This window comes from Lipotes vexillifer, unplaced genomic scaffold (genome assembly GCF_000442215.2).
Source record: "Lipotes vexillifer unplaced genomic scaffold, Lipotes_vexillifer_v1.1 scaffold1115, whole genome shotgun sequence".
Lineage (NCBI taxonomy): Eukaryota > Metazoa > Chordata > Mammalia > Artiodactyla > Lipotidae > Lipotes > Lipotes vexillifer.
Window position 1 is genome coordinate 1,611,060 of NW_006792080.1, and position 24,373 is coordinate 1,635,432.

The 24,373-nt window shown below is 63.3% G+C and overlaps 1 protein-coding gene across 1 annotated transcript; it reads right to left on the reverse strand.

Moving 5' to 3' along the window:
- Nucleotides 1–18,930: 18,930 nt before the first annotated feature.
- Nucleotides 18,931–19,623, reverse strand: DNAJB8 (DnaJ heat shock protein family (Hsp40) member B8). Its single transcript, XM_007465273.1, has one exon. The coding sequence runs from the start codon at nt 19,621–19,623 to the stop codon at nt 18,931–18,933; it is 693 nt and encodes a 230-aa protein (XP_007465335.1).
- Between the last annotated feature and the right edge of the window lie 4,750 nt (nt 19,624–24,373).

The following is a 24,373-nucleotide window of genomic DNA, read 5'->3' on the forward strand; positions in this document are numbered from 1 at the left end:
GGGGTGGGGGGGACGACGACACCCACGTCCTCGGGGCTCAGGGCTGTGAGGTCCACCTGAAATGCGGCCGGTGTGGCCGGAGTTTCCTGCAGGTCCAATACACACCGACCCCCAAGGCTCAGTGTGAAAAATGAATGCAAACTACCACGGCCATCAGTTTTTGCATGGATTACATGTTGAAACGACAATATTTTGGACATACCGGGTTAAATAAAATGTAAAAGTTAATTTCACTTTTTTTAAACACGGGTACGTAAACTTAAAACTCCGCGCACGCTGGCATTGTTGGCTCTCGTGCTGTTTGTGCAGACAGTGCTTGTGCCTTATGCCACGTGACCCTCACTAATCCTCCCCGTGAAGCCTGGACCGTAAGGGTCCCCATTTACAGATGGGGAAACTGAGCCAGCGAGAGGTGACACGGCGTGCTCGGGGCCAGCTGTGGGCGCGCACCCCGTGCCCAGGTGCACACGTGTGTGTCACGTACACGAGTACACGCGTAACAGACGGGTGAACCAGTGCAAACGCACGCTGCCAACACCCCAGCCACGTGTGCAGCCGGTCTCGCGGCAGCCTCGCCAACACACACGTCCACACCCCGCACACACCTGCAGGAGTGCGGCCCGTGTCCCCTGAAGGCCCAAGTGCCATCTGGACAACTTTCGGGGATCCTGCTGTTGGCCAGCAGGCCCAGGATGGCCGGTGGTCTCCCTGCTCACCCAGGGCTCGGACAGGGGGGCCTGGCTGCCATTGCGTCTGTGTCTGCAAAGGCCACCCCTGCGGTGAGCGAGTGGCCTGCCACCCGGCGCTTCGGGCCCTTCCTTCTGGCCGCAGAGCATTTGCATAAAGCTCCCAAGCCCACGGATCGCATTACATGGAGGCCTGATGATAATCTTTGTTGAAATAATATTTAACACATGCTGCACTTTTAATTAACTATCTGAATAATCTCAAATTAATACCAGAGCTTTAAAAAATAAGTTTTCGTTTTCGCGTTTGGTAACATAATAGCGGCCCGGCTGGCCCGTTTCCCCTTCCTTTGATTTAATTAAAAGCCCTTTTGTGTGTCTCTTGTCACTTCAGAAACGGACAAAAGCACCCGGGTGGGCAGCCCGGGCTCCCGACTCAGGGTCCAGGGCTGGGGTCGCGGCCGCGCAAGAGCTCTGGGGTTCGGGCAGCCCCGCGGCACCATCCGGGAGGCCGCGGTGTGGCTGAGCGTCACCCATTCGCACAGGGACACGGTGACGGACATGCACACGGAGGCGGGCGGTTACCTGCTGCCACTCTTCCATGCATGTCCCGAGGCCACTGCCTGCGCCAGCCCTGCAGGTGCATGCTCGGTCACAGCCGCACGCCGGGCAGTCAGGCGGTGACAGCTCAGGCTGGTCTGGGCTGGGGGGTTAACAGTTGGCGTCCTGAGTCCGGATCCGAGAAGACCACGGCTGCCGGTCCCAGTCCCATGCCCAGCCGGCAGCTGAGCGTGTGGGAGTCTCTCTCCCTGCTTTACTGTCTCCGTCTCTGTGCCTCTGTCCCAGGCTCAATGCTTCTGGAAACAGGGCCAGGCAGGCAGCCGCCTGGGGCTGTTGCTCCTCTGCTGTCCCTCTGTCCATTGTGCCCAGGGCCGGCCGTCCCCCCACGTCTCTTCCGGGGTCCTGAGGAGCGGCAGGGGGACAGCGTTTCCTGGGGTCTCTGGCTTGCTCCCCGCTGACAGGCCTGAGACAGGCCGAGGGAGGCCTTGCGCAGGCGAGCAGCCCTGGAGAGGCCAGCGGGGATACGCAGGCCCCTGCGGAGCCTCAGTTTTCTGTGCGGGTCCAGGCGGGTGGGGATCTTTCTGCTCGGCGGGCCTGAGGCCCTCAGGAACTATGCAGAGACAGGGTGCACAGCAGACACCCACCGCCAGCCACGCCTGCCTGGATTCTCGGGAGGGGGCCGCGGAGATTCTTTTGGTTCTGGGGCTGAAGCTCGGACGTGGCTCCCGCGTGGAGAGTGGTGGCTGGGCGCGGAGCCTGTGTGTCCCTCTAAGCCCGTCTGAAAGCTGGGGGCCCAGGACAGCTTCCGAGGCTGCTGCCGCGGGTGCAAACGGCCACATCTCCACCACACACGCAGCCTACGCATCCCATCAGCAAGCAACGGAGGTTTGGATGTGAGGTGAATGAGCATCTGGCGCCCTGCCTCCCCACGGCCGTGACCATGAGTGGGTCCCTGCCCTCCCCAGTCCCCCAGTCCAGTGGGAGGACACTCACATGGGTGCAGAGCGCGGTGCTGCAGTGGGAGCTGCGAGGCCGGGCTGCAGCCTTGAGATAGAGGACGAGGTGGAGGTGGGTGGGGACCGGTGCTCGGCTCTGGGCCCTGCCCTGCCGGGGGCCTCATCGGTGGCGCGGTCAGAGGAGAGGCTCCCGAGGCTGCAGTGACCGACGCCAGGGTCCAGCCGCCCTCCCCGGGCGCTGGCCCTGGGACCTGGAGCATGACCGGCAGGGCCGGGCCTGGGAACTGACTGCCCTGGGGTACAGCTCCCCTCCCCGACACCAGCCAGTCCCTTCTGGCTCAGGCTGACCTGCCTGCCCCGGTGTCAGCGGCGGGCCCAGCAGACTCCTGCCTCGACGGCTACCTGGGGGAGCAGGCGAGCCACCTCCCACCCACTTGACCTTGGCCGGTGAGGACCGGCCGGGCCACTCCAGGCACCAGGACCCCACCGCCACACACACTCACACGTGTCCACTCACACGCATTCACACCCGTGGTTCCGAGTCACCCAAGACCACACACAAGTGAGCACACAGATGGCCAGCTGGCCCGCAGGGAGGAGTGATCGTCATGGGCTGGGCTCCAGGCGTCCATCCACACACGGGGTGGGGGCACTGTTGTCCTGGGCACCTACTGTGTGCTGGCGGCCGTGTGTGAGCCCAGGAACTGGCACAAGTCTCAAGTCAGGCAGGGGTCCCGGTTCACAGAGGGGGTAACGGGCTCAGGCGAGTGACGTTACTCAAGGTGACACAGGGAGAAGCGCCTAGAGCCAGGCCTGATCTCGAGCCTACACGCCAGTCAACCCACCACTGGCCCTTCTGCTCCTGAAGGCTCCCCGGCGACACGGCCTGACCAGGAGCGAGGCTGGCGGGTGGGCGGGAGCCGGGCTGCATCTGGAACCCCAGGAGGCGACCCTGGTGCTGACCCAGAAGGCCCGGGGCCCCGCGTCCATGGCGAGAGCCTGGGGAGCTGGGGGCAAAGTGAGAGAGGGTTCCCCAAGCCCCTCAAGGTGGTCACGGAACCAGAAACCACTGAGGCCTGTCCCGCTAGCAAGGGGCCCGCGACCTCGTGCCCCCCCAACCTGTGAGCTCCTGCCGAGAGCGGCAGGGCACAGGTGTGCGCACAAGGCACCCAGGAAGGGCCCGGAACCGGCGGCGCTAAAGGAGGAGCCCTCATTCATGCGGTCAATCAACAGGTGTCTGCAGGGGCAGGTGCTGTCCTTGCCGGACAGGTGTGGCAAGGCTGACCCGGGCCCCGCCCCCCTGGGACTGCCATTCTGTTGGGGAAGAGGGGCAGCATGCACCAGAGATGGATGGAGTGACCTCAGATAGTGACCATGAGCCAGCGTAATCAGGGAGGGCTTCTCGGAGGACGGGACCTTTGGGCTAAGACCGGCCTCAGTGGCGAGGAAGAGGCATCCAGGAAGGGAATCGTGGGGCAGGATTCCAGGCAGAGTGACCCGGGAGGGCAGAGGCCGAGGAGCGAAAGCTCGCAGGACAGGGGCCTGGGCGGGAAGCAGCCTGATGGAGCCTAGGCAAGTGGGGTCGCCCACACCCTGTCTGAGGGGCGACTGCTGCCCAGCTCCAGCCCATGGTCGCCTGTGGGACTGAGCACCCAGTGTGGCCAGAGGTCCCGATTCTCCAAGAAAAGCTGGCGGTCTGGGTTTTTACACAAAACCTCTTGATTTTTTAAATGGCCACAACCCATTCAACTTTTTCTGAAACTCGTCAAGCCACAGAAAACCTTTCTGGGGCCAAAACCAGCGTGTGGGCCTGTAGTTTGAGACCTCGCTAGGAACTGTGTCCTGCCTCCCAGGCTTCCTAGTCGGGAGACCCTGGGCAGGTTGCTTGCCCTTTCTGTGCTTCAGCGCTTTCACCTGTGAAGCGGAGGCGACGGGGCCTGCCTCGCAGCGCTGCTGCGCAGGGGTAAGTGCTTTCAGTTATTCATTCATGCAGCAAATATTTACTGAACACCTCTGAGTAACAGAGTCAGTGCTAGGTGTAGGGGTCGTAACAGCGGGCAAAAGAGACAGTCTCTGCCCTGGTGCCTCTTACGGTCCACAGGGGACAGAAAATGAGCAAGTACGTGAGTGAGTGCCGCATAGGAATGCCACGTGGCCAGAAGGACCGAGAGGGAGCCCGGAAGGCTTGACGTTGTAGACGGGGTGGCCAAGGAGGGCCTCACTGAAGAGGGGGCGTCGGCGTAAAGGCTGAAGGATTTGAGGGAGTGAGACACACAGATATCCGGTGAAGTGAGGGAAGCAGGGCCAACAGCCAGTGCAAAGGCCCTGAAGGCCTGGCTGCTCAAGGAATGACTAGGAGACGGGTATGGCTGAAGTGGAGAGATCCGGGCCGGGGAGGTGGGGAGGCGGGGCTGGAAGGAGATGAGGTGGGCCTCGGGAGCTGTGAGGGCTTCAGCTTTTCCCCTGAGTAAGGTGAGAGCCAAGGGAGGGTGTGGAGACGTGAGGTCTGCCTTTGGTTTCCACAGGATCCTTCTGGCGGCCGCTGGGGCAGAGGCGGGGAGCACAGGACGGAGGCTAGTGCAACCGTCCAGGCAAGAGGGCGTGGGGGCTGGACCAGGGGCAGCAGTGGGGCTGGAAGCAGTTGGCTCTATTCTGGAGGGACTTCAGAGGTCCACCCAGCACAGAGAGATGTCAGAAAGATGCCTAGGTTTGGCCGAGGCACCTGGAAGACGGGAGGATGGAGAGGCGGAGACAGCTGGGTCAGGGCGGATGCGGACCTGGGGGGCTGCGCAGGAAAAGCAGCTGAGGAGCGGGGTGGGAGCGGAGGCCCACGGGGGACACGACGCGGGCACCCCGTTGGGGATGCATGAGGGGTGGGGGCAAGTGTAGACGGCCGTGAGGACAGCGGCAGCCCGTGGTGCGCAGCAAGCTTAGACGGACGGATGCTGACATCATTTGTCAACTCGGGGTCCAGGGGAGGGGCCTGGACGCAGCTCCGGAACGCAGGCCGGGGAGGCGACGCCGGGGGAGCCTGGGCGGCTGTGGGGCGCAAGCCCTCCCCTCCCCCTCGCCACCTGCGGGGTCGGTCAGACCCGGCCTTTGTCCCGCGCCGCAGCCCCGCCGCCCCGCCGCCCCGCGCGGCGCCCCCCGAGCAAACACAGCTGAGCGCCGGGCTCGCGTGCCGCCCCCGCCCCCAGCTCCGGGCGGGCGGCGGGCGCGGGGCGGCGGCTTAGCGGGGCAGCTGCGGCCGCGGGCGGGCTCCGCTCGGCCGCGCCCACCGGCGCCGCGCTTTGTCATGCAGATGCCCGCTGGCGGCGCGCGCCCGCTCCCCAGCTGACCCGGGGCGCCCGCTCCCAAAGCGGGCCCGGGCCGGCCCCAGACCCGCTTTGTCCTCCGGCCGGAACCGGATCTCCCTGGTGCTGGGCGGCCCGCGCCAGTGGCTGGGCGTCTCTGGGCCTGTCTCCTGGCATTCCAGGCGGAGGACCTGCGGGTTTCCCCTGCGGGGTGCGGAGCACATTTGGGGAGCAGCCCCCACCCCACCCCCCACACGGACGGGACCCAGTCGAGCAGGACCCGCGGAGCAGGCCTCTGTGGCCATCCCCGACCCCCGCCGGCACCGCGGGCGGTGGGCCCCCAATCCCTGCCCCCGCCGGCCTCAGCCTTCCCATCTGCGCTTTGAGGGCGGCGCCCCAAGCCAGGGAAGGTGACTGGGATGAGCTTCTGGGCTCAAAGGCCGCGGGGAGGCTGATGACACAGGGTGTAAACATCCCCACCTTGGTGGGTGCTCTTGATAAAGGCACAGATGCTCCAGATGCCAGGACCCCACCCCCCACCCCCCACCTCCCACCTCCCAGAGCTGCCCCTCCTACGGCAGGCAGGCGGGTGGGGCCTTGCCTGGGGATACGCCCACTTTCCCCAGAGCGAAAGATTCACCAAGAGAGGTGATCAAATGGAAAGTTATTTACTGCTTGGTGTCAGGAGTCAGGCCTGAGGCCAGGCCTGGGAGGAGAAACATTCCTGGGCTGCAATCAGGCCGGGAGGCGCTGGTGTCCGTCTGGCAGGGTCACCACGTCCTCCCTGGGACCTTCTCTCCCCACTTTGCGGGTGAGGAGCCGAAGGCAGGGAGCGGCGGAAACGTGGCCCCCAGCCCTTGTCCTTGCCTGCAAAGAACAGAGGCCTGGAATTCAGGCCAGAAGGTGCAGAAATGACCAACATGCGTGGACCTGATGCTTGGGGTCCAAGGGAAGCAGCCAGAGTAACAAGTCCTCTTCCCGCCTCCCAGGTAAAGCAAGTGGCTGGCGGCAGGGCGCGGTGGGCAGGGCTCCGTGGGCAGGGCTCCTCTCCTGGGGGAGTTCCCCCCCCCCCGCGGGCACCCCTGCTGGCACCCAGTTTGTCAATCCAAATCGCGCTTGCAATTCCGTGGGAGCTTTGGTCCAGTGATTTTACTTCTAGGCCTTTATCTTTAAAGGGCTTTCCTGCCACGTGTGACCTTGGGCTGCGCAACCTTGGGCGACTGACCCCAGTTTTCCTCGTCTGGAAGTGGGAACGTCGCGACACCTACCCCTCCAGGGCCGTCTGAGGAGCGCGTAAAGCCAGGCACGCTGGGGGCACGCGTGACAGAGACTCCCGTGAAGGGGAAGCAGTGTCCTGATGTGATGGGTCAGGGCAGTTTTTACAAATGGAGATGAGGGCTTCCCTGGTGGCGCAGTGGTTGGGAGTCCGCCTGCCGACGCAGGGGACACGGGTTCGTGCCCCGGTCCGGGAGGATCCCGCGTGCCGCGGAGCGGCTGGGCCCGTGAGCCATGGCCGCTGAGCCTGCGCATCCGGAGCCTGTGCTCCGCAACGGGAGAGGCCACGGCAGTGAGAGGCCCGCGTACCGCAAAAAAAAAAATAATAATAAAAAAACAAAAAACAAAAAACAAAAAACATATGGAGATGAGACCCTCTTCCTGGGTGCCTCCTGGTTGTCCCCAGCGACCCCCCGCTCCCATGCCCAAGATTTGACTGGCAGACCCAGGAGGTTGGTGGGAGAGGGGTGTCAGTGTCAGTCCCAGCACGGACTCAACCTTGCCTGTTACAGGAGACGGTGGGGGAGGGGAGGGGAGACCAGCAGCCCAGCACCTCCACCCCAGGCCCTGGCCCTCTGGCTCAGGCAAGCAGGAGAGACCAGAGGAAGGTGGAGGGTTTATCTCACACACCCCTCCAGGGAGGGGCCTTTATGCCCAGATCCGGTTTCTGGCAGGACTGGTTGGTCCAGGTGGCCCGATAGATGGCCAAGATAAGGTCCGTGCAGGTTGGCTGGGCTGAGCGGAAGACCCACGCTGGGCTAAGACGGGGGATGGCCCAGGCCCGGCCTGACTCAAGGGTGGCAGGGGGTCTGGGCCTGTCTTGCTGCTGGCACCTTTTGGGGGCCACACGGGTGCCCTCTCTGGACCCCCTTCCCTGCCTGCAGTGAGAAGTGGCACAGAAAGAGGTGATCCTGGGCAGGGGTGGTACAGGCCCAAGGTTGCCCAGGCTGGACGTGCTGCAGGTAAGGTTTGTACGGGCACGTGACGAGGTTCCGGAGCCAAGAGCCAGGCAGACTGAGGTTGCCCGGGCGTGAGGTTGTTCAGGAACCCCCGTTTCAGGTGAACCCAGGCTTGGTTGTGTGTCAGACCTTCTGGAAGCCTCAGGGCTGGCTGGGCGAGCTCGTCCTCATGGGCCGATGGCGTCCTGCTATCTGTAAAGTCACCACGCCCCAAAGAGTTCCTTCCTTAGACCCTTCCACCTGAGAGGTTTGAGTGTCACCTTGCTCCCGCCGGGACCCTGACCAATAAACCTCTGGGGTCTCACAGCCCTAGGGAGCAGTTGTGGTCACCACACTTCCTAGGGAGGAGCCCCGTGGGGACGGCCATGGAAGGAGCCCTTAGTCCCCGCAGACAGGACTTCCCTCATCTCAGCACAGACCTTGGGAAAGGCAGCCCTCGGATCTGCCTGAAAAATGGGGTTTGCGTGCAGGAGGTATTTGAGGGGAGTGGTCCCAGGGAACAGGGGCGGGGTGGGGGGCATGAAGCCGGGCAAGGGGAAAAGCCAGCCAGAGGAGGTGCTGTGGATCCACCGTCAGTGGGGTACAGACTCCACCGAGGCCATCTGAGAAATCTCGAGGGATGTGCTGAGAACCGTCCACCCCAGGGGACAAAAGGGGACATAGCCGTAGGCTCCCATCCCACCAGCCCATGGACAAGGTGAGGCTTATCCACCAGCCTTCAAACTTTAGGGTTCATGTACACAAGTGCCCAGCAGGTCCTGCGGGCGTCCTCGCGCTGGGTCAGAGCAGCTCTGGACAAGAGCGAGCTGGGCCATCAGCCGGCATCTGCACAGATGGCGCCGGTCACCACAGAGCCGTGGCTGGCCTGAGCTCGGCCAGCAGGACTTGAGGTGGGCCGCAGAGATGTCCAGTACAGTTAAAAACAGCGTGTTTTCAGGGAAAATTTGAGGTTCAGTAAGGCCACAGATCAGGAGATGGCTGCCATTGGAAAGGTCGTTTCTAAGCACAGTCCCGGAGGAGGGGGACGCCACGCCACGCCACGCCGAGCCACGTGGGAAAGCACGGGGAGGTCAGGAGGCGGGGGGAGCTTGGAACCGGGGACAGGAGCCTTTGCTGCGGTTTCTGCAGGAGGGACGGGCGAGCAGGCTGACCACTGGCTGGTTTGAGTAATTTCATGGGCTCTGGCACAGACGGGCTGCCGCAGCTTGCCTGGTACCTGACCCTGGGTGACTCGGGCAGGGAGACAGTGGCCCAAGGGGAGAACCCGATAGAGGCGGTGCTGGGGCTGTGCCTTCTAGATTGGTGGCTTGGCATTTGAAAGTCACGCTCTTGGACCGGTGGGTGGGTTACACTCTGCGGGAATCGGCCAGTCCTGGGAGGGGCAGTCCCTCCAGGGTCAGAGCATCAAACCCAAGACGCGGTTCCTGCAGTCCACCCCTCACCCACCTCAGCTCCACTCGTGGCCGCGGTGGCCCAGGGTCCGGTTCAGGGTGGGAGCCGGCCCGGAGCCCCGACGGGCCTTAACTAGCCCCTCCTGCTGCACCTGGTCCCGAAGCTGAAGCTGCCTCCACCACCCTTTCTGGATTCCCCCCACCTTCGGCCAGCACTTGGGTGGCTCTGGGTTCGCCTGGTGGGGCGACCGGGGCGTCTCCAGGGCTCTGAGACCTTGGTCGCCTTGCCCCTGTCAAGCCGTGGTTGCTGCAACTGCCCCGTTGTCACTGTCGCCTGTTCGATGGACAAGAAGCAGCCCCAGAGAATTTCGAGTCCCGGAGACCCTCGTCCCTGGTCCTCTTCTCACACAGGTCCGAGCTGACCCTCCGCGGCGTGGTGTGACTGCAGGTTCATGGGAGAGCTGCTGCGTCCCCGGCCCACCCCCGAACCGGGACCTCGGATCTGGCCGAGCCTCCGGTGCTGGGGCAGGGCCAGGAGTTCTGCAAGGGGGTGACGTCGAGACGGACGGGCCTCCTTCCTCCACCCGCGGGCTGTGCTCCGGTTACGGGGCCAGCACCGCATCCACGGGACTGCACCCCAGCCCTCAGGACGTCCCAGGACGGCTCCAGGGCTAGGCTGTTCCTTTTTAGATCAGCTGCTTCTGAGTGATGTGAACTAGAGTGCGGCCAGTGGGCCTGTGGCTCTGTTCCCGTTGTCACCTCCTTGTGGTCAAACGGTCCCTGGTCTGAGGCAGCATCGTGCAGGACACGAGGGTCCAGCTACCGTGCTGGACGCTTGTCATCCTCTCGCCACACGGCTGTCACGTGGTCTTTGCACAGACTACACCGATGTCACCCTCCTGCTTCACACCCTTCTGTGTCACCACTGCTCTCGAGATCAAGGTGACGGCACCCATGCCAGACCCCACGCTCCTTGAGCTCTCGTCCACGCCACACTGGCCCCTCCCAGGCCCCTCCCCCGCCACCCCGTGCTCACATGCCTCTCCTGCTGCAGGTGCATTGCACACGCAAGCCCCTCAGCCTGATGCACCACCACCACCACCACCACCACCACCACCACCACCACCACCGCCCCCCCCCCTGCTTCCCCGCTTGGTGTCCATATGTTTGTTCTCTATATCTGTGTCTCAATTTCTGCCCTGCAAACTGGTTCATCTGTACCATTTTTCTAGGATCCACATATATGCATTAACAAACGATATTTGTTTTTCTCTTTCTGACTTACTTCACTCTGTATGACAGTCTCTAGATCCATCCACGCGTTGCCTGCCTGCTCTGGGCAGCCTTCCCGCACCTTCCCACCTGGGGCAATCCGCCTAGATGCTCTCCCCGCGTCTGGTCTGGCCCCTGTGGCGCCCCTCTGAGCTGCAGTCTCGGTTTCCGTGGTGACTGGTTAACGCCTCTCTCCCCCTAGACTGTATTCCCATTGCAGGTGGGAATGATCTCTGCTCGTCACGGTGTTGACAGAACCCACCGTTCTGCCTGTCGCCCAGCGGGCACGCAAATCCTTCCTGCGTAAGTGAACAAAGTATGGCGAGTCTCTGGTGATGACAGCGGCGACAGGGTGACAGTGGACGTGCTGGTGGTGGCAGCTGAGGGTGACGCTGTTGGCGAGGGTGGACCACCTTCCTCCGCACGTGCTGGGCCAGTGGACACCTGAGCGGCTCCACTCGAGGGTGGAGCACCGTCGGGGCTGATCCGTTCCAACGGCAGGAAGCCGAGGAGTCCACCCCCCGATCGGAGCTGCCGGGGTTCCTGGCCTTCCCACAGGGAAGGGATTTCTTTTTCCTTTGATCCAGCTGTACCCATTCAGTAGTGCCCCTCCCGGGTTTAAGTCGCATTGGCTGGGACTGACTTCCGTCCCTGGTGACCCGAGAACCCTAACTGGTACAGAAGGGGGTGACGGGGGTGAGCTGAGACGGAGCCCACGCCGCCCCACTCTCCGTGTCAGTTCCCCCTCCTCTGTGGCTTCTGAACGTCCTTGGAACGTCCTCCATCTCTGCTGACACCTGGCTGATCTCGTCCGTTCTCAGGCCTTTAAATGCCAGTGCACGTGCTGATGGATCACGATTTCTCACCGCTGGTCCTGACCTTTCTCCTGAACCAGAGCTCACGGCTGACTGTCGTGCGTGTCACACTCAACAGGCCCCGGCTGACTTCTCGAGTTCCTCCCGCGCAGTTGTCCCGTCTCAGAGAGCGGACAGACATCTCGGAGATGACCCGGGCCTGTCCACAGCTCCTTCCCACTCCCTTCAGCAGAGGCCGCTGCCTCAGGGCCTGCGCGCTTGCTAGGTTCCCTGCAGGGGACACTCACCCCAGACCTTCCTCATCTCCCGGGAGAGGGGGCCCGTGAAGGCTGAGCCCAGGGCAGGGCAGAGAGCGCGGAGGGGAAGAGAGGGAGGAGTTCCGGGTGATCCCCCGCACCCTGGGCGGGCAACCGGGTGGCCAGAGGGACCACCCCTGAGAAGCGGCCCGGGATGGGGGTCAGAGCTGGGGAGGAAGATGCCAAGTCCACGTCCGGCACGAGGAGTGGGCAGCGTCCGTGGGCCGTCCAGGATGCCGCCCAGCAGATCCCTGAGATGCAGCCCAGGGCAGAAGTGAGATGGAGAGGCAGTGCCGGGCTCCAGTTCTCGGTCTGGGCAGCACCCACCCTCCCGAGCCAGCCGGGCCCGCTGGGAAGAGATCCAGCAGCAAACCCCGTGGCTGAACTAACGCGAACAGCGACGGTGCCACTGACCGGGCTCATGGAGAAACGCAGACGCACTCAGGGTGGATGTTTCCGCAAGCCAGCCTCTCCCAGCTGGCCACTGGCAGGCAATTGATAAGCCTAATTAATAATTAACTTTTTAATTAAATATCAATTTAAAACAAGTGTGGGAACCAGCCTCTTGCAATTAACGCCCTTGCTCTGCTTTCCTAAAGGGACTCAGTCGAAGGCCCAGGCTCTGGGACCTCTTGGGTGGGGAGGGCAACCCGGGACCCAGCAGAGTGGGGAAGGGGGCCCCGGCCTGACCTGCTCCACCCAGCCCTGGAGCCGCAGGGATAGCTTTCTCCGCACAGCGGTCACCGCCCGCGCCCTGCCTTCAAGGAGCTGGCGTCTCGAATGCCGGGCAGAAGATGCTCAGGCACCTGCGAGTGGCGAGAAGCTGATTCCCGGGGCCCCAAAGGAAGGAGAAATGGGGCCGCAGGAAGACAGCTCCGCTTCGCCTTGACGGTGAAGAGTTGGAAGGACACTCTGGCGTGGGAGCTGTGCGGCCAGAGGTGTGGTGGTGGGGATGCCCATGCAGGTACGTCGCGGGTTTGGGATGGCACAGGGTGGACCAAGCGTCCGTAGAAGGAGGTGGCTCATACATACCCTTGCTGCCATCCCAGAACCCCAGGACCCCAGGGGTTTCCTGACCAGCTGCTTGGGTGACCGCAGGCATAACCACGGTGCCTGGGGACCCAAGTGGCTGGCGGTGCCAGGTTCCTGCTTTGGGGGCCGTGACAGCGCAGTGTGGTTGGCAGGCAGGGCGGCCCCGGCCCAGCGCTGCCCGGCTCCCATGCCTCCCGGGCCGCACGGAGCTCCCCGGGTCCTCGCAAGATGCCTGGGGGCCGCCGGAGGCATCCAGCACCCAGTGGGTGGGCAGATCTGAAGTCCTGAGGCAGAGGCAGGCAGCGTGGGGAGGGCAGTGGGGCCCATACAGGTGGCTGAGGGCCGGGGCTCCCTCGCCCATCAGGAAGGGACGAGTTCCCAGGGAAGGGGCAGCACCTGGGAAGGTGCAGAGACCAAGGGTGGGGCGTGCTAGGCCTCGGCCGTGATGGGGCACCGGAGGGCCTTGGATCTAAGGCAGGCCGGCCCTCAGCCAGGACAGTTGGGGCATCGGGGCAGGCAGCAGAGCCCAGGCGTCTTGTCCCTGCGCCTTCCAAGGCCTGGAACCCAGGGAGGTGGGTCAGTATGTGTTGCCTAAGCTACAGTGGGAGCTCTTTGCGAGTTGCCGTGCTGCAAAAGGGAAGGGCTGTTGGGAGGCGCGGGTGCTGTGCAATGGGCAGAGCGTGCAGTAAGTGCTCAGGACCCGCTGCAGCCTCAAGAGGCCATTGTTGACTTGGCAAGTTCCGATGATGTGATTGTCCTAAAGGCCAGACCAATGGCGCTGGCAGCTGCTTGGTGGAAACAGCTGGTTCCCAACTCTGCGCTGAGCTTGGGACCCTGCCTGACCAGGGAGGGACCCTGGGGTCTGCGATTTTAATTAAATATCAATTTAAAACAAGTGTGGGAACCAGCCTCTTGCAATTAACGCCCTTGCTCTGCTTTCCTAAAGGGACTCAGTCGAAGGCCCAGGCTCTGGGACCTCTTGGGTGGGGAGGGCAACCCGGGACCCAGCAGAGTGGGGAAGGGGGCCCCGGCCTGACCTGCTCCACCCAGCCCTGGAGCCGCAGGGATAGCTTTCTCCGCACAGCGGTCACCGCCCGCGCCCTGCCTTCAAGGAGCTGGCGTCTCGAATGCCGGGCAGAAGATGCTCAGGCACCTGCGAGTGGCGAGAAGCTGATTCCCGGGGCCCCAAAGGAAGGAGAAATGGGGCCGCAGGAAGACAGCTCCGCTTCGCCTTGACGGTGAAGAGTTGGAAGGACACTCTGGCGTGGGAGCTGTGCGGCCAGAGGTGTGGTGGTGGGGATGCCCATGCAGGTACGTCGCGGGTTTGGGATGGCACAGGGTGGACCAAGCGTCCGTAGAAGGAGGTGGCTCATACATACCCTTGCTGCCATCCCAGAACCCCAGGACCCCAGGGGTTTCCTGACCAGCTGCTTGGGTGACCGCAGGCATAACCACGGTGCCTGGGGACCCAAGTGGCTGGCGGTGCCAGGTTCCTGCTTTGGGGGCCGTGACAGCGCAGTGTGGTTGGCAGGCAGGGCGGCCCCGGCCCAGCGCTGCCCGGCTCCCATGCCTCCCGGGCCGCACGGAGCTCCCCGGGTCCTCGCAAGATGCCTGGGGGCCGCCGGAGGCATCCAGCACCCAGTGGGTGGGCAGATCTGAAGTCCTGAGGCAGAGGCAGGCAGCGTGGGGAGGGCAGTGGGGCCCATACAGGTGGCTGAGGGCCGGGGCTCCCTCGCCCATCAGGAAGGGACGAGTTCCCAGGGAAGGGGCAGCACCTGGGAAGGTGCAGAGACCAAGGGTGGGGCGTGCTAGGCCTCGGCCGTGATGGGGCACCGGAGGGCCTTGGATCTAAGGCAGGCCGGCCCTCAGCCAGGACAGTTGGGGCATCGGGGCAGGCAGCAGAGCCCAGGCGTCTTGTCCCTGCGCCTTCCAAGGCCTGGAACCCAGGGAGGTGGGTCAGTATGTGTTGCCTAAGCTACAGTGGGAGCTCTTTGCGAGTTGCCGTGCTGCAAAAGGGAAGGGCTGTTGGGAGGCGCGGGTGCTGTGCAATGGGCAGAGCGTGCAGTAAGTGCTCAGGACCCGCTGCAGCCTCAAGAGGCCATTGTTGACTTGGCAAGTTCCGATGATGTGATTGTCCTAAAGGCCAGACCAATGGCGCTGGCAGCTGCTTGGTGGAAACAGCTGGTTCCCAACTCTGCGCTGAGCTTGGGACCCTGCCTGACCAGGGAGGGACCCTGGGGTCTGCGACCCTTTTGTGGCAAAGCAGGAGGACTGGGGAGGTCTGAACATGCCCCGCACCCTGCCTTGCGGGGGCGCTGCATTGGAGGCCACAGCGGGGCTCTGGAAGGGGCAATGGGGGCAAGGCGCCTCCGTCGCCCGTTGTCGCCCGCACCGGCCTTGCCCCCGCCCCGTGCTCAGCATCAGTTCCGCAGCTGCCCCCTGGTACCTCCCCATCTCTCCTCACCTCGGCACCCTCGAACTGTCTGCCTCGTGGCTCTGTGCCTCTTCCACTCTTGGGTCTCTGGGTCTCTCCTTGGCCCCCATCTTCCTGCCCATCCCCGCCCCGCCCACCGCAGTCCTCTCCAGCCCACTCCAGTGCCCTTATCTGGGTCCAGCCCCTGCACTATTGCTGGGAGCCCATCCCCATGACAACGGGGCAGATGGCGGCTGCGATTAGCGGCTCTCCCTCCCGCCACAGCTCAATCCGTCTTTGAAATTAAATCAGCTGCGATAACATCGACTGGCCAGCGTAGTGGGGGGGCAGGCAGGAGGCTGCTTGGGCCCCACCCACCCCACCCCAGGCCCGGGCGCAGGGGGAGAGGAGGAGTAGGGCAGACGGGCTTCCAGTGCGCCTGTGCGACCTTGTCCAAGTCTGTAAGCCTCCGAGCCTCAGTTTCCCCATCTGTAAAATGGGGACAAATAGGCATCCCTGTTTTGGGGGTCGGTGTGAGTCTCTGGGGAGAGTGTGCAGGAGAAGCCCTGGAGAGGGCTCCGTAGGGCTGAGAACATTGCCTGCCCCCATCCATGGAGGAGCCGGAGCCCTGGTGGAAACCCCTGGCCAGGCCTCGGGGTCGCAGGCGGCCACTCAGACCACGCACGGTTGGAGGCTACAGACCTGCTCTGTGAGCCACGGCACACCCCTCCCCAGGGCTTTGCTGCCCTCGTTCATAAAAGGCTCCAGTGTCACTGAATCCTCCTGCCCGAGGGACGTGCTGGGATGCCATCGTGTCCACCTGGCGACGGAGAGACCACAGGATTTGGGTCCCTTCAGACAGTCAGGGGCCCTGGAGGGATGTGGGGACCCAGGAGTGGTGAGGGGAAGAGGTTGTAAGGGGTCTGCCTGAGGATGTGGTGGCAGGAGTGGGTGGGCCTGGGCGGAGAGGGGTGTTTCAGGAACCGGCCAGTCTGTTGCCAAAGTCCCACTTTGGGAAGGAGGAGTGGGGGAGGGGCGCCACAGCACAGTGAGGCGAGGGTGGGGAGATGGGCAGAGACCCAAGGGAGGCAGGGAGAGAGGGGACTGAGGGAGGAAGATCTGGGAGGAGGGTGCCAGGCAGCGGCCCAGCCAGTGCAAAGGTCCTGAGGCAGAAGCGTGCCCCATGTGTATGCAGGACAGGGGGGAGACCCGTGGGGCTGGGGCAGAGTGAGTGTCAGGGAAGCCGGGGAGGTCTGGGGGCCTCACGGGCCACTGGGAGGAGTTGGCTTTCCCTTTGAGTGTCTCACAAACCTGAGTGTCTCAGGTTTTCACAAGATCCTTGTGGCTGCTGGGGTGAGAACAGGGTGAAGGAGGGGAAGCGGGGAGGCTGGTGCACTGCCCAGGTGAGCGATGAGCGGCCGAGGAGCCGGTGGCAGCGGCGGAGGTGGGGACCTACATGCGGAAGGTGGGGCCTCGCCACTCATGAGCAGGGTCCGTTCTGGGGCCGGGCCGGTGGCACAGGGGCCTCAATGCAGCCCCAAGCTTAGGGCCCTCCTGCTCGGGAAGTGGGCCTGAGCTGGACCCGAGCAGCCAGTCCCAAGCCAGGGCGTCCGTTCTGGATTGTCGGGGCTCTGGGCGGCGCCCTGGCTTCCGCACTGCCACAGCCCCGGCACCCGCACACAGCCAGGCCCAATGTCCTGCCCCAGAGCAGCTTGCTGAGGCCTCCCCAAGGTGCTGACCAGGGGCGGGGCCTCCAAGGATCAAGTTAACAGGCCAAAAGGAGATGGGAAGGGTAGCCCGGGCAGGGGGAACAGCATGCCTAGGAAACGGCCGCTAAGAGTCTGGTGCGGGCCGTGCCGGTGGGGTGGGCGAGGTGTGGGGCCGGCAGGATGGCAGGGGCCTCGGATGCCAGCTAGGAAGCAGGACTTCCTCTGGGGTGTGTGCCCCTAGCTGCACCTCAGCTGTCTGGGCTTCAGTTTCTTCATCTGTCAAATGGGGCTAAGGGTTGAGCCAAGGATGCAGAGAGGAACATGTCGCCCGCTTAGCCGGGCCCGGCAGCTGCCATGCTCGGTCGACACAGGGGACCGGAGCAGGGGAATGCCACGATCGGCCTGTGCCTCAGGGGGAAGACACCGCCTTCAGGTGCGAAGCTTGGAGAAGGGGCAGGGGCCGAAGGTGAGTCCGGTCCTGCGGTCATTGGGGTGTCCATGAACACCTATGCCTTGCAAGCACCCAGATCTCTGTTGCACACCAGCCCCAGGACCGTGCGACCGCCCAGGCTGCTGGACCATAATTGGATTTGCCCAGCAGCTGTCCGGGCTAAGCAGGCCCACTTGACGCAGCCGTGCTTGGCCAGTAATTGGTGAAATTAGCAGGTCGGCAGGGGCAGAGGTCAGGTGGTTAATGCTGTAGTGGGGGCTTTGATGAAGTTAGTCCCACCACAGGACTGGGAGCTGGGGCTCCACCTTCTGTATGCCACGGGGCTCTCCCGCCCCCCTCGTAACACGGTTAGAGGACCTCCAGCTGCTGGCCTGTCCCAGGGGCTCCGGGAGGCCGGACCCAGGGGGCCTGAGCCTGGAGGTGCAGCAGGTCGTCTGCTGTGTCCTCCTGGCCAGGGCACCTGCAGCACCCGCGTGGCCTTGCAAACCCCTAGAGATCTTAGGGAGATGCCCCTTGGCTTCCTGTGGAGGCTTCCGTTGGAGAACGGCACCCAGGCCCACCTCTAGGCTTTCGGCCCCCACCATGGCTGCTGATCATCCGGCTCTGCATCTGGAAATGGGGATGACCGTCTCCCCGGGTCTGTCCGTGACCAGGCCACACCCTCCCCGCGAGGTTCACGGCCTCCCAGTGTCTCCTCCCGTCATGAGCTCCAGGCTTTGTCCTCTGAGCGTGCCCCCAGGTTCTTGCTATTCCCTGGAATAGTATGCTTCCACCTTCTTTCATGTCACATCGTTTATTAGACACCTACTACATTGCCAGGCACTGGGCTCGGAGCTGAGATGCATAGGTGAACAAAGTCAGAGCGTGTGCCAGCCCAGGTGGCATTCCCGGCACCTTTCCTGGCCAGGTCCACACTCCTTTCTTCCTGGGAACCAGGGATGCCATGACTAATCAGCCTGGAACCCCGAAATCTGAAATCACCTCCTTTTCTGGCTCCGCTCCAGCCCCCAAGGAACGGGGACTTGCCAGCATGCCGAGGCTTCACACACACAAGAGCATTCTTTCCTCCAACAAATCTGTGACGTGCCCCTCACTGCCAGCCACTGCTCTAGACTCCGGGGACACAGCAAGGAACGAGGCGGGCACAGGCCCTGCTCCCGGGACCTGCAGTTAGGGCTGAGGAGGCACACGGCTCTCAGGTAGTCACACAGACAAGGCGGAAGGGCAGGGAGACGCGGGGAGGGGCCGTGAGAAAGCAGAGCTGGTGGTTCTGGGAAGGCCTCCTGGGGAAGGGAGACATGAGGCCTTCACCAGGGAGCACGGCCATGCAAAGGCCCAGAGGCTACAAGGCATTTGGTGCCGGGGAGGACCGGAGGGGAAGCCGGTGTGGCCGGGCTCAGGGCGTGAGGGTCCGGGAGGGTGGGCAGTGGCCAGGCCCCCGGCGCCCGGTGGTGGGGACAAAGCCTGAGGTCTACGCTCAGAGCCGCGGGAGGCCCTGCAGGGGCTAAAGCCAGGCGTGGCGGTAGGCGGAGCACCCTCGCTGGCTGGTGGGCGTGGAGCCGCGGGGCCGGCGCTCGTCAGGACGCTCACGACCCGAGGGCGCAGGCGCAGGCGCAGGCGCAGGCGCAGGGAGCTCCTAAGCCGCGAGCCTGGCCGGCGTCCTCGCGCAGTCAGCCTGCGCCAGGCGCTGGGCGCATCCCCGGGCCTCACGGGTGAGCCCAGGCTGCCCGCCCCCCACCAAGAGGGCAGCTGTCCCCGTGAACTCACTGGGCGCGTTTATTAAGCGTCGCCCAGGCGGTGGGCACAGGCGGTGGGCAGAGCCTACTTGCTGTCCGGCCGTTTGAGCTGCTCCTTGCCGTTGACGGTCACGGACTTGAGCCGCCCGTCCTCCTCCGCCTCCACGCGCTCCTGCCCGTTCTCCACGATGCGCTTGGTGGTGATCTTGTGTCCGTTGACCATCTCGGTGGACGACATCACCGACTTGAAGCCCAAGCTGCCCGAGCCCGAGCCGGCGAAGGATGCAGACGAGAAGGTGGCACGGCTGGCGCAGCCCCCGCTGCGGCCCAGGGTGTTCAAGGCTGAGAAGGCCTCCACGAAGGCCGGGAACTCGCCGAAGCCGGCCGAGAGGGCGCCGCGCAGCCCGTGGCCCCGGCCCACGTGCTGGCTGCCGAGCCGGGTGTCCCAGAAGTCGAAGGAGAAGGGGTCCAGGCCTCCGAAGAACTCGCGGAAGATGTCCTTGGGGTTGCGGAAGGTGTAGCCGCTGTCCGAGGGGCTGCTGTAGGGGGTGCCGGCCCGCCAGCTGTCGCAGCCCGCGCGGTCGTACACCAGGCGCTTCTTGGAGTCGGACAGGACCTCGTAGGCCTCGGACACCTGCTTGAACTTCTTTTCAGCCTCCGCCTCGTTGTCAGGGTTCTTGTCGGGGTGCCAGCACAAGGCCAGCTTGCGGTAGGCCTTCTTGATGTCCTCCAGGGAGGCGCTAGCCTGCACCCCCAGCACTTCGTAGTAGTTAGCCATGCCGAGGGCCGGGGCGGTGAGGAGACGTGGGCCTGGGGCCTGGGTGGCCGGGGGGCGTGGGCGGCAGCGGCGGCCTGGGTCCCTCGACGGGGGCCTGGCTGGAGTCTGCTGGCTCCAGGGCAGGTTACCGTTTCGTAGTACCAGCACCTCCGCTAGAGGGGCAGGGGCAGGGGAGGGCACTGCCACTGGGGCCCGGCCACCAGGCCCCGCAGAGGCAGAGCTGGCTGGCCCTTTGTGACATCAGCCCTGGGCGGGGCATTTCCCAGCCCTGGACGCCGGGCCTGCACAGGAGGCCGAGCCTTGGCGGCCCAGACGCGGAGCTCCGGCCGCTGGCGCTGCCGGCTGAGCCCCGGGGGCAGAGGCAGGACCAGCCACAGGAGCTGGGCGAGGTGGGCCACGGGCCAGGGGTCAGGGAGGGGAGTGAGGGCTCCTGGGGTGTGTCCACTTAGCCCAACGGCTGGGTGGTTGGCGTGGAGTGAGGGGCCTGAAGTGGGGGACTGGGTGGGGTGGGGTCGGGGCCTCAGTTCATTCTGCTTGTGCCCCGTGATCCCGTCAGATCCTCTGAGATGAGCCCCACAGAGGCAGGGCTGTTCCTCAGTGTCTAGGACGGTGCTTGGCCATCGGTACATGTTTGTTGAATGAATAAGGCTCAGAGACATGCGGCATCAGACTCACGGTCACAACGGCAAGTCAGTGAGAGAGAGGGAGATGCAAACCCAGGGCTGTCTGAGGCCAAGGTGGGCAGCACATTGGAAGAGGCATTCCACTCAAGCCTGCTGAGAAAAATAGGCGGCGTTTGTAATGAGTATAATGGTGGCCCCCAGAAGACAGGTCCCTGCCCAAATCCTAGAACTTGTGAAGGTGCTCTTATTAGGGAACATGGTCTCTACTGATACAATTAAAGTAGGGATCTCGAGATGAGATTGCCCTGGATTATCTGGGTGGGTCCTAGATCCAATGACAAGTAGTCCTTAGAAGAGGCAGACCCACTGGGAGCGGGGGCATGAAGCGGGAGGCAGAGACTGGAGGGAAGGGGCGCCGGGCACGCAGAAGCCGCCCCCACCCGACACCGGGGGAGCAGGGCCTCCCCCCGGGGCCTCCGGAGGGAGTGCGGCCCTGATGGCACCTTGACTGGGGGCTCCCGGCCTCCAGAACTGTGCAGGGATGGATTTCTGTTGTTTCAAGTGGCCCAGTTTGTGGCACTTTGCCGTGGCAACCCTAGAAAACTAGTAATGTGTGCGAGGTAACCAGCTGTACCCAGGTGTTCCTGTGTCTTTAATTCTTGTTCTGTTGTTGGAGCATATTTAGAAACGGCAATTAACAAGCCTGATTAACACCTGTTCCTCCTTTCACCTCGTCACCCCCAGGTGAGATGGCAAACAGGCTGCCCTGCTGTGAGGCACTTAGCTGTTTGGCCCACCGCGTCTTAGCTGAGATAGCTTTCCTCTCCCTTCTCCCCCTCCTCCCTCCCTTCCTCCTTCTCCTTTTTCTCATCTTCACCCGTTTCTGTTTTTCTCTCTCTTTTCCGTCAGTACTCATGGCTGCTGGGCTCCAGGCACCTAGCAGGGGACAGCGTGTTCTAACCAACCCCAAATGCTGGGAGGTGCGAAAGCAGACTCTGGAGGCACTTTGCCCTAGATGACAAATGCTGTCACCCGCACAGCCCTGGCCAAAAGCGGGAATTGCCCTCCGTCCCCAGTCCATCCACCCACGCGTGCTGACACACCTCACACATCGCTTGGTAGAGGAAAGGAATGGCAGAATAACTCCACTGGGCGCGGCTGCAGGTGGGAATAGTTCTGTGTGTTTGTAACTATGTTTCTCTCACTGTAGCTAGAACCTGTTTTCACCAGGCTCGTCCGCTGGTGCTGAGGAAAGATGGCCCCACACACACAGTTCTCCACGGCAGCGGTGCTCTGGTTGACTGTGGCGGCCGAGGGGAGAGTGACAAGGTGCGTACGCGGTGACTGATGAGGCGTCCGTACGGCAGCAGGGGTGATGGGGGCAACGGGGGTGTGTGGAGCCGTGGTGACGGCAGGATGGTACCTGGGATGGTGCTGGTGGAGGTGGTGGTGACCCTGGTGGTGAGGGTGTCGTTGGGGACAGTAGCCGTGCTTGCGGCGGAGACAGCCACTCGTGAAGGTGGTGGTTAGGACCACAAAGGAGGCGACGTAACTGAGGGACCAGAGACCGTAGAGGTGCTGTTGACAGAGATGGCGGAGGTGACGGGAGGGGATGGAAATGGCTGCTAGGGGAGCTCTTGTTGTGCTCGGCAGTGGTGGTGGTGGTCGGGACCACTGCCACAGCTTAGAGGCTTAGGACCGACACTCAGTTCTCGCGCCCACTTTACTTGTCAGCACCGCTGGGGCGGCTCCAGGGATCCAAGGCGCGTCTTCCCCTCCTGGATCCCAGGCTTCGGGAGCAGCTCTCGTTGGCGGAGAGGCTGCCTGTAAGAGCTGGTAGGCGTGTGGGATGCCTCTCAGAACTTCTCTTGGGATGTAACGAACGTCGCTCTGCCTTACATCACGTGGCCAAGGCCAGTGTCAGTGGAATGGGGATGGCACTCCTTCAGGAAGCTTCTGCACGTCCCGGCAACACCCAGAGAGGCACAGTCCTCTTAGAGGGAAGAGAGAATGGGCAGCTACGGTGCGCTGCGGGTGAGTACGGCGTGGTGGCAGCGGTGACCCTGGTGGAGGCGGAGGTGGCGTTGCTCCTGGTGGGAGTGGTGATGGTGGGGACGGCTGGGGTGCTGGTGTTAGTGGGAATGCCACGGGGCAGGAGTGACGCCGAGCCGGAGCAAGAGTGCTGCGGGCGGTGGTGATGGCACCGCAGACGTGGCGTTCTCGGTTGTCTCTTGCTGACTCAGAATCACCAGCACCCTCTCCTGTGGTCTCCTCTGCACCCTGGAGGATCCCTTACCCACGTGGCTCCGGCTTAGAGTCTGCAGAGCCATGAGATTGGGAAAGTGGGAAAGAAAGAGGCAGTTGCAGGCAGATGACAGCCCAGAGGTTTGCAGCACCTTCTAGGTGACCCTCTGAGAACCCCTGCTTCAGGGCTGCAGGCTGAGATACTCACAGGGAGCTCCCCAGAATACCATGAGATTCTAGCAGCCTCCAGGCAAGCTCTTGAGATCCACCACTTTGGAGCCGCAGACTGAGACCATCAGTGCCGACTTGCTTCCCTGATCTTTATGCCCTCAGGTCACCCAGTGGTTGTGGACACTTGTGTTAAATGTCTTTGTGCCTGTTACACAGTCAGTAACTGTGTACACACGGTCATGGTGACAGTGGCTCAGATGAGGTTGGTGGTAGTGGTGGAGGTGGGCATGGTGATGGTGTGATGTCAGCGTGGTGTTGGAGGGGGTGATGCAGGTGGTGGTGATAGAGGAGACGATGGTGGCGGTGATGAGGAAGGTGGTTGCCATGGAAACGGGGGTGATGCAGGTGGTGGTGATGATAATAATGGTTTGGTCAGGATGTAGAAATGGTGGTTGTGCTAACTGGGACATTTGTTGAGGTTAAGGTGGGGCGGTGATGGTGGGGATGGAAAGGATGAGCGTGCTGGTGGTCATGGTGTTACAGACCCTGGCTGTGGTGGAGACAGTGGTGTGACAGTGACGACAGTGATAGAATGAGGCAGGTGATGGTGATGGTGGTGGTGAGGAAGGAGGTGGTGATGGAGGTGATGTCAGAGGTGGGATGGTGGCAGTGGGGATGGAAGTGGTGGTGACGGTGATGGTGCTGGTAAAGGCGCTGGTAACGATGGGCATGATGGTGGCCACGGTAACGGTGATGCTGGTTGAGGTGATGGAGGTGACGTTGGAGTTGGGATGTGGTGGTGGTGGTGGTGTGACGATAGTGATGTGATGGTGATGCTGGTTCAGGTGGGGACCGTCGTGGCGGTGCTGATGGCAGTGGTGATGGTGGCGATGAAGGTAACCGTGGGGGGATGAGGGTGGAGGGAGGGATGCTGGATGCTGTGGTGATGGTCATAATGGGGGGATGTGATATTGGTGACAAGCCTGGGGCCTCATAACAATGTAATCAGGACAGTGCGTGGGTGGTTACAACAAGCTGAGACACGGGATCCAGGGTGTTGAGGTGCCCAAGCACCCTGCAGAGGCTTCCCCCCGACCCATGCTGCCTCTCCCCACCCTGCCTGAGGCTCATGCTGGCTTCCTCTGGCCGCCCCGCCGATGCTTCCGGAGCCCCTCAGCAGGTTCCCTGCCCTGCTCTGCCCCCAGGTCCTGTGCTCAGCCTGAGGCCTCTCGGGTGGGCAGCAGGAGGCAGCTGGGATGGAGACGGGCTGGGGGGGGCTCCCAGAGCACAGAGAGCAGGCCACCCAGTAGGACTCACGGGGAAGGGCAGACCCCAGCTCCTCACTGCCAGGGGGCCCCGAGGGTGGAGAGCCTCCCCATTACCGAGGAGAAGGGAAGCACCCTGTAAAGGATGCTGTGGAATTTGGGGGCTGCATGCCGAGGTGACTTCCCCTTCTGCAAGGGGTTTGGACTAGTGTCCTCTCAGGCCCTACAGTGAAAGTGTGGACAGAGACCGGTGGGAGTGGCAGGGGCCTCTGGGGTCCCTCCTCAGGGCCTGCCCAGAGGAACAGGGCTGAGCTGACGCGACCTTCGGCTCAGGCGCCCCGCCCCGCCCCGCCCCGCCCCGCATCCCGATCTTGGCTTGCTGGCTCTCCATCACTTTCACTCTCTGAGCCTCTCTGCCCTCATTTGCCGTGGCGGGGGTGGGGGGGG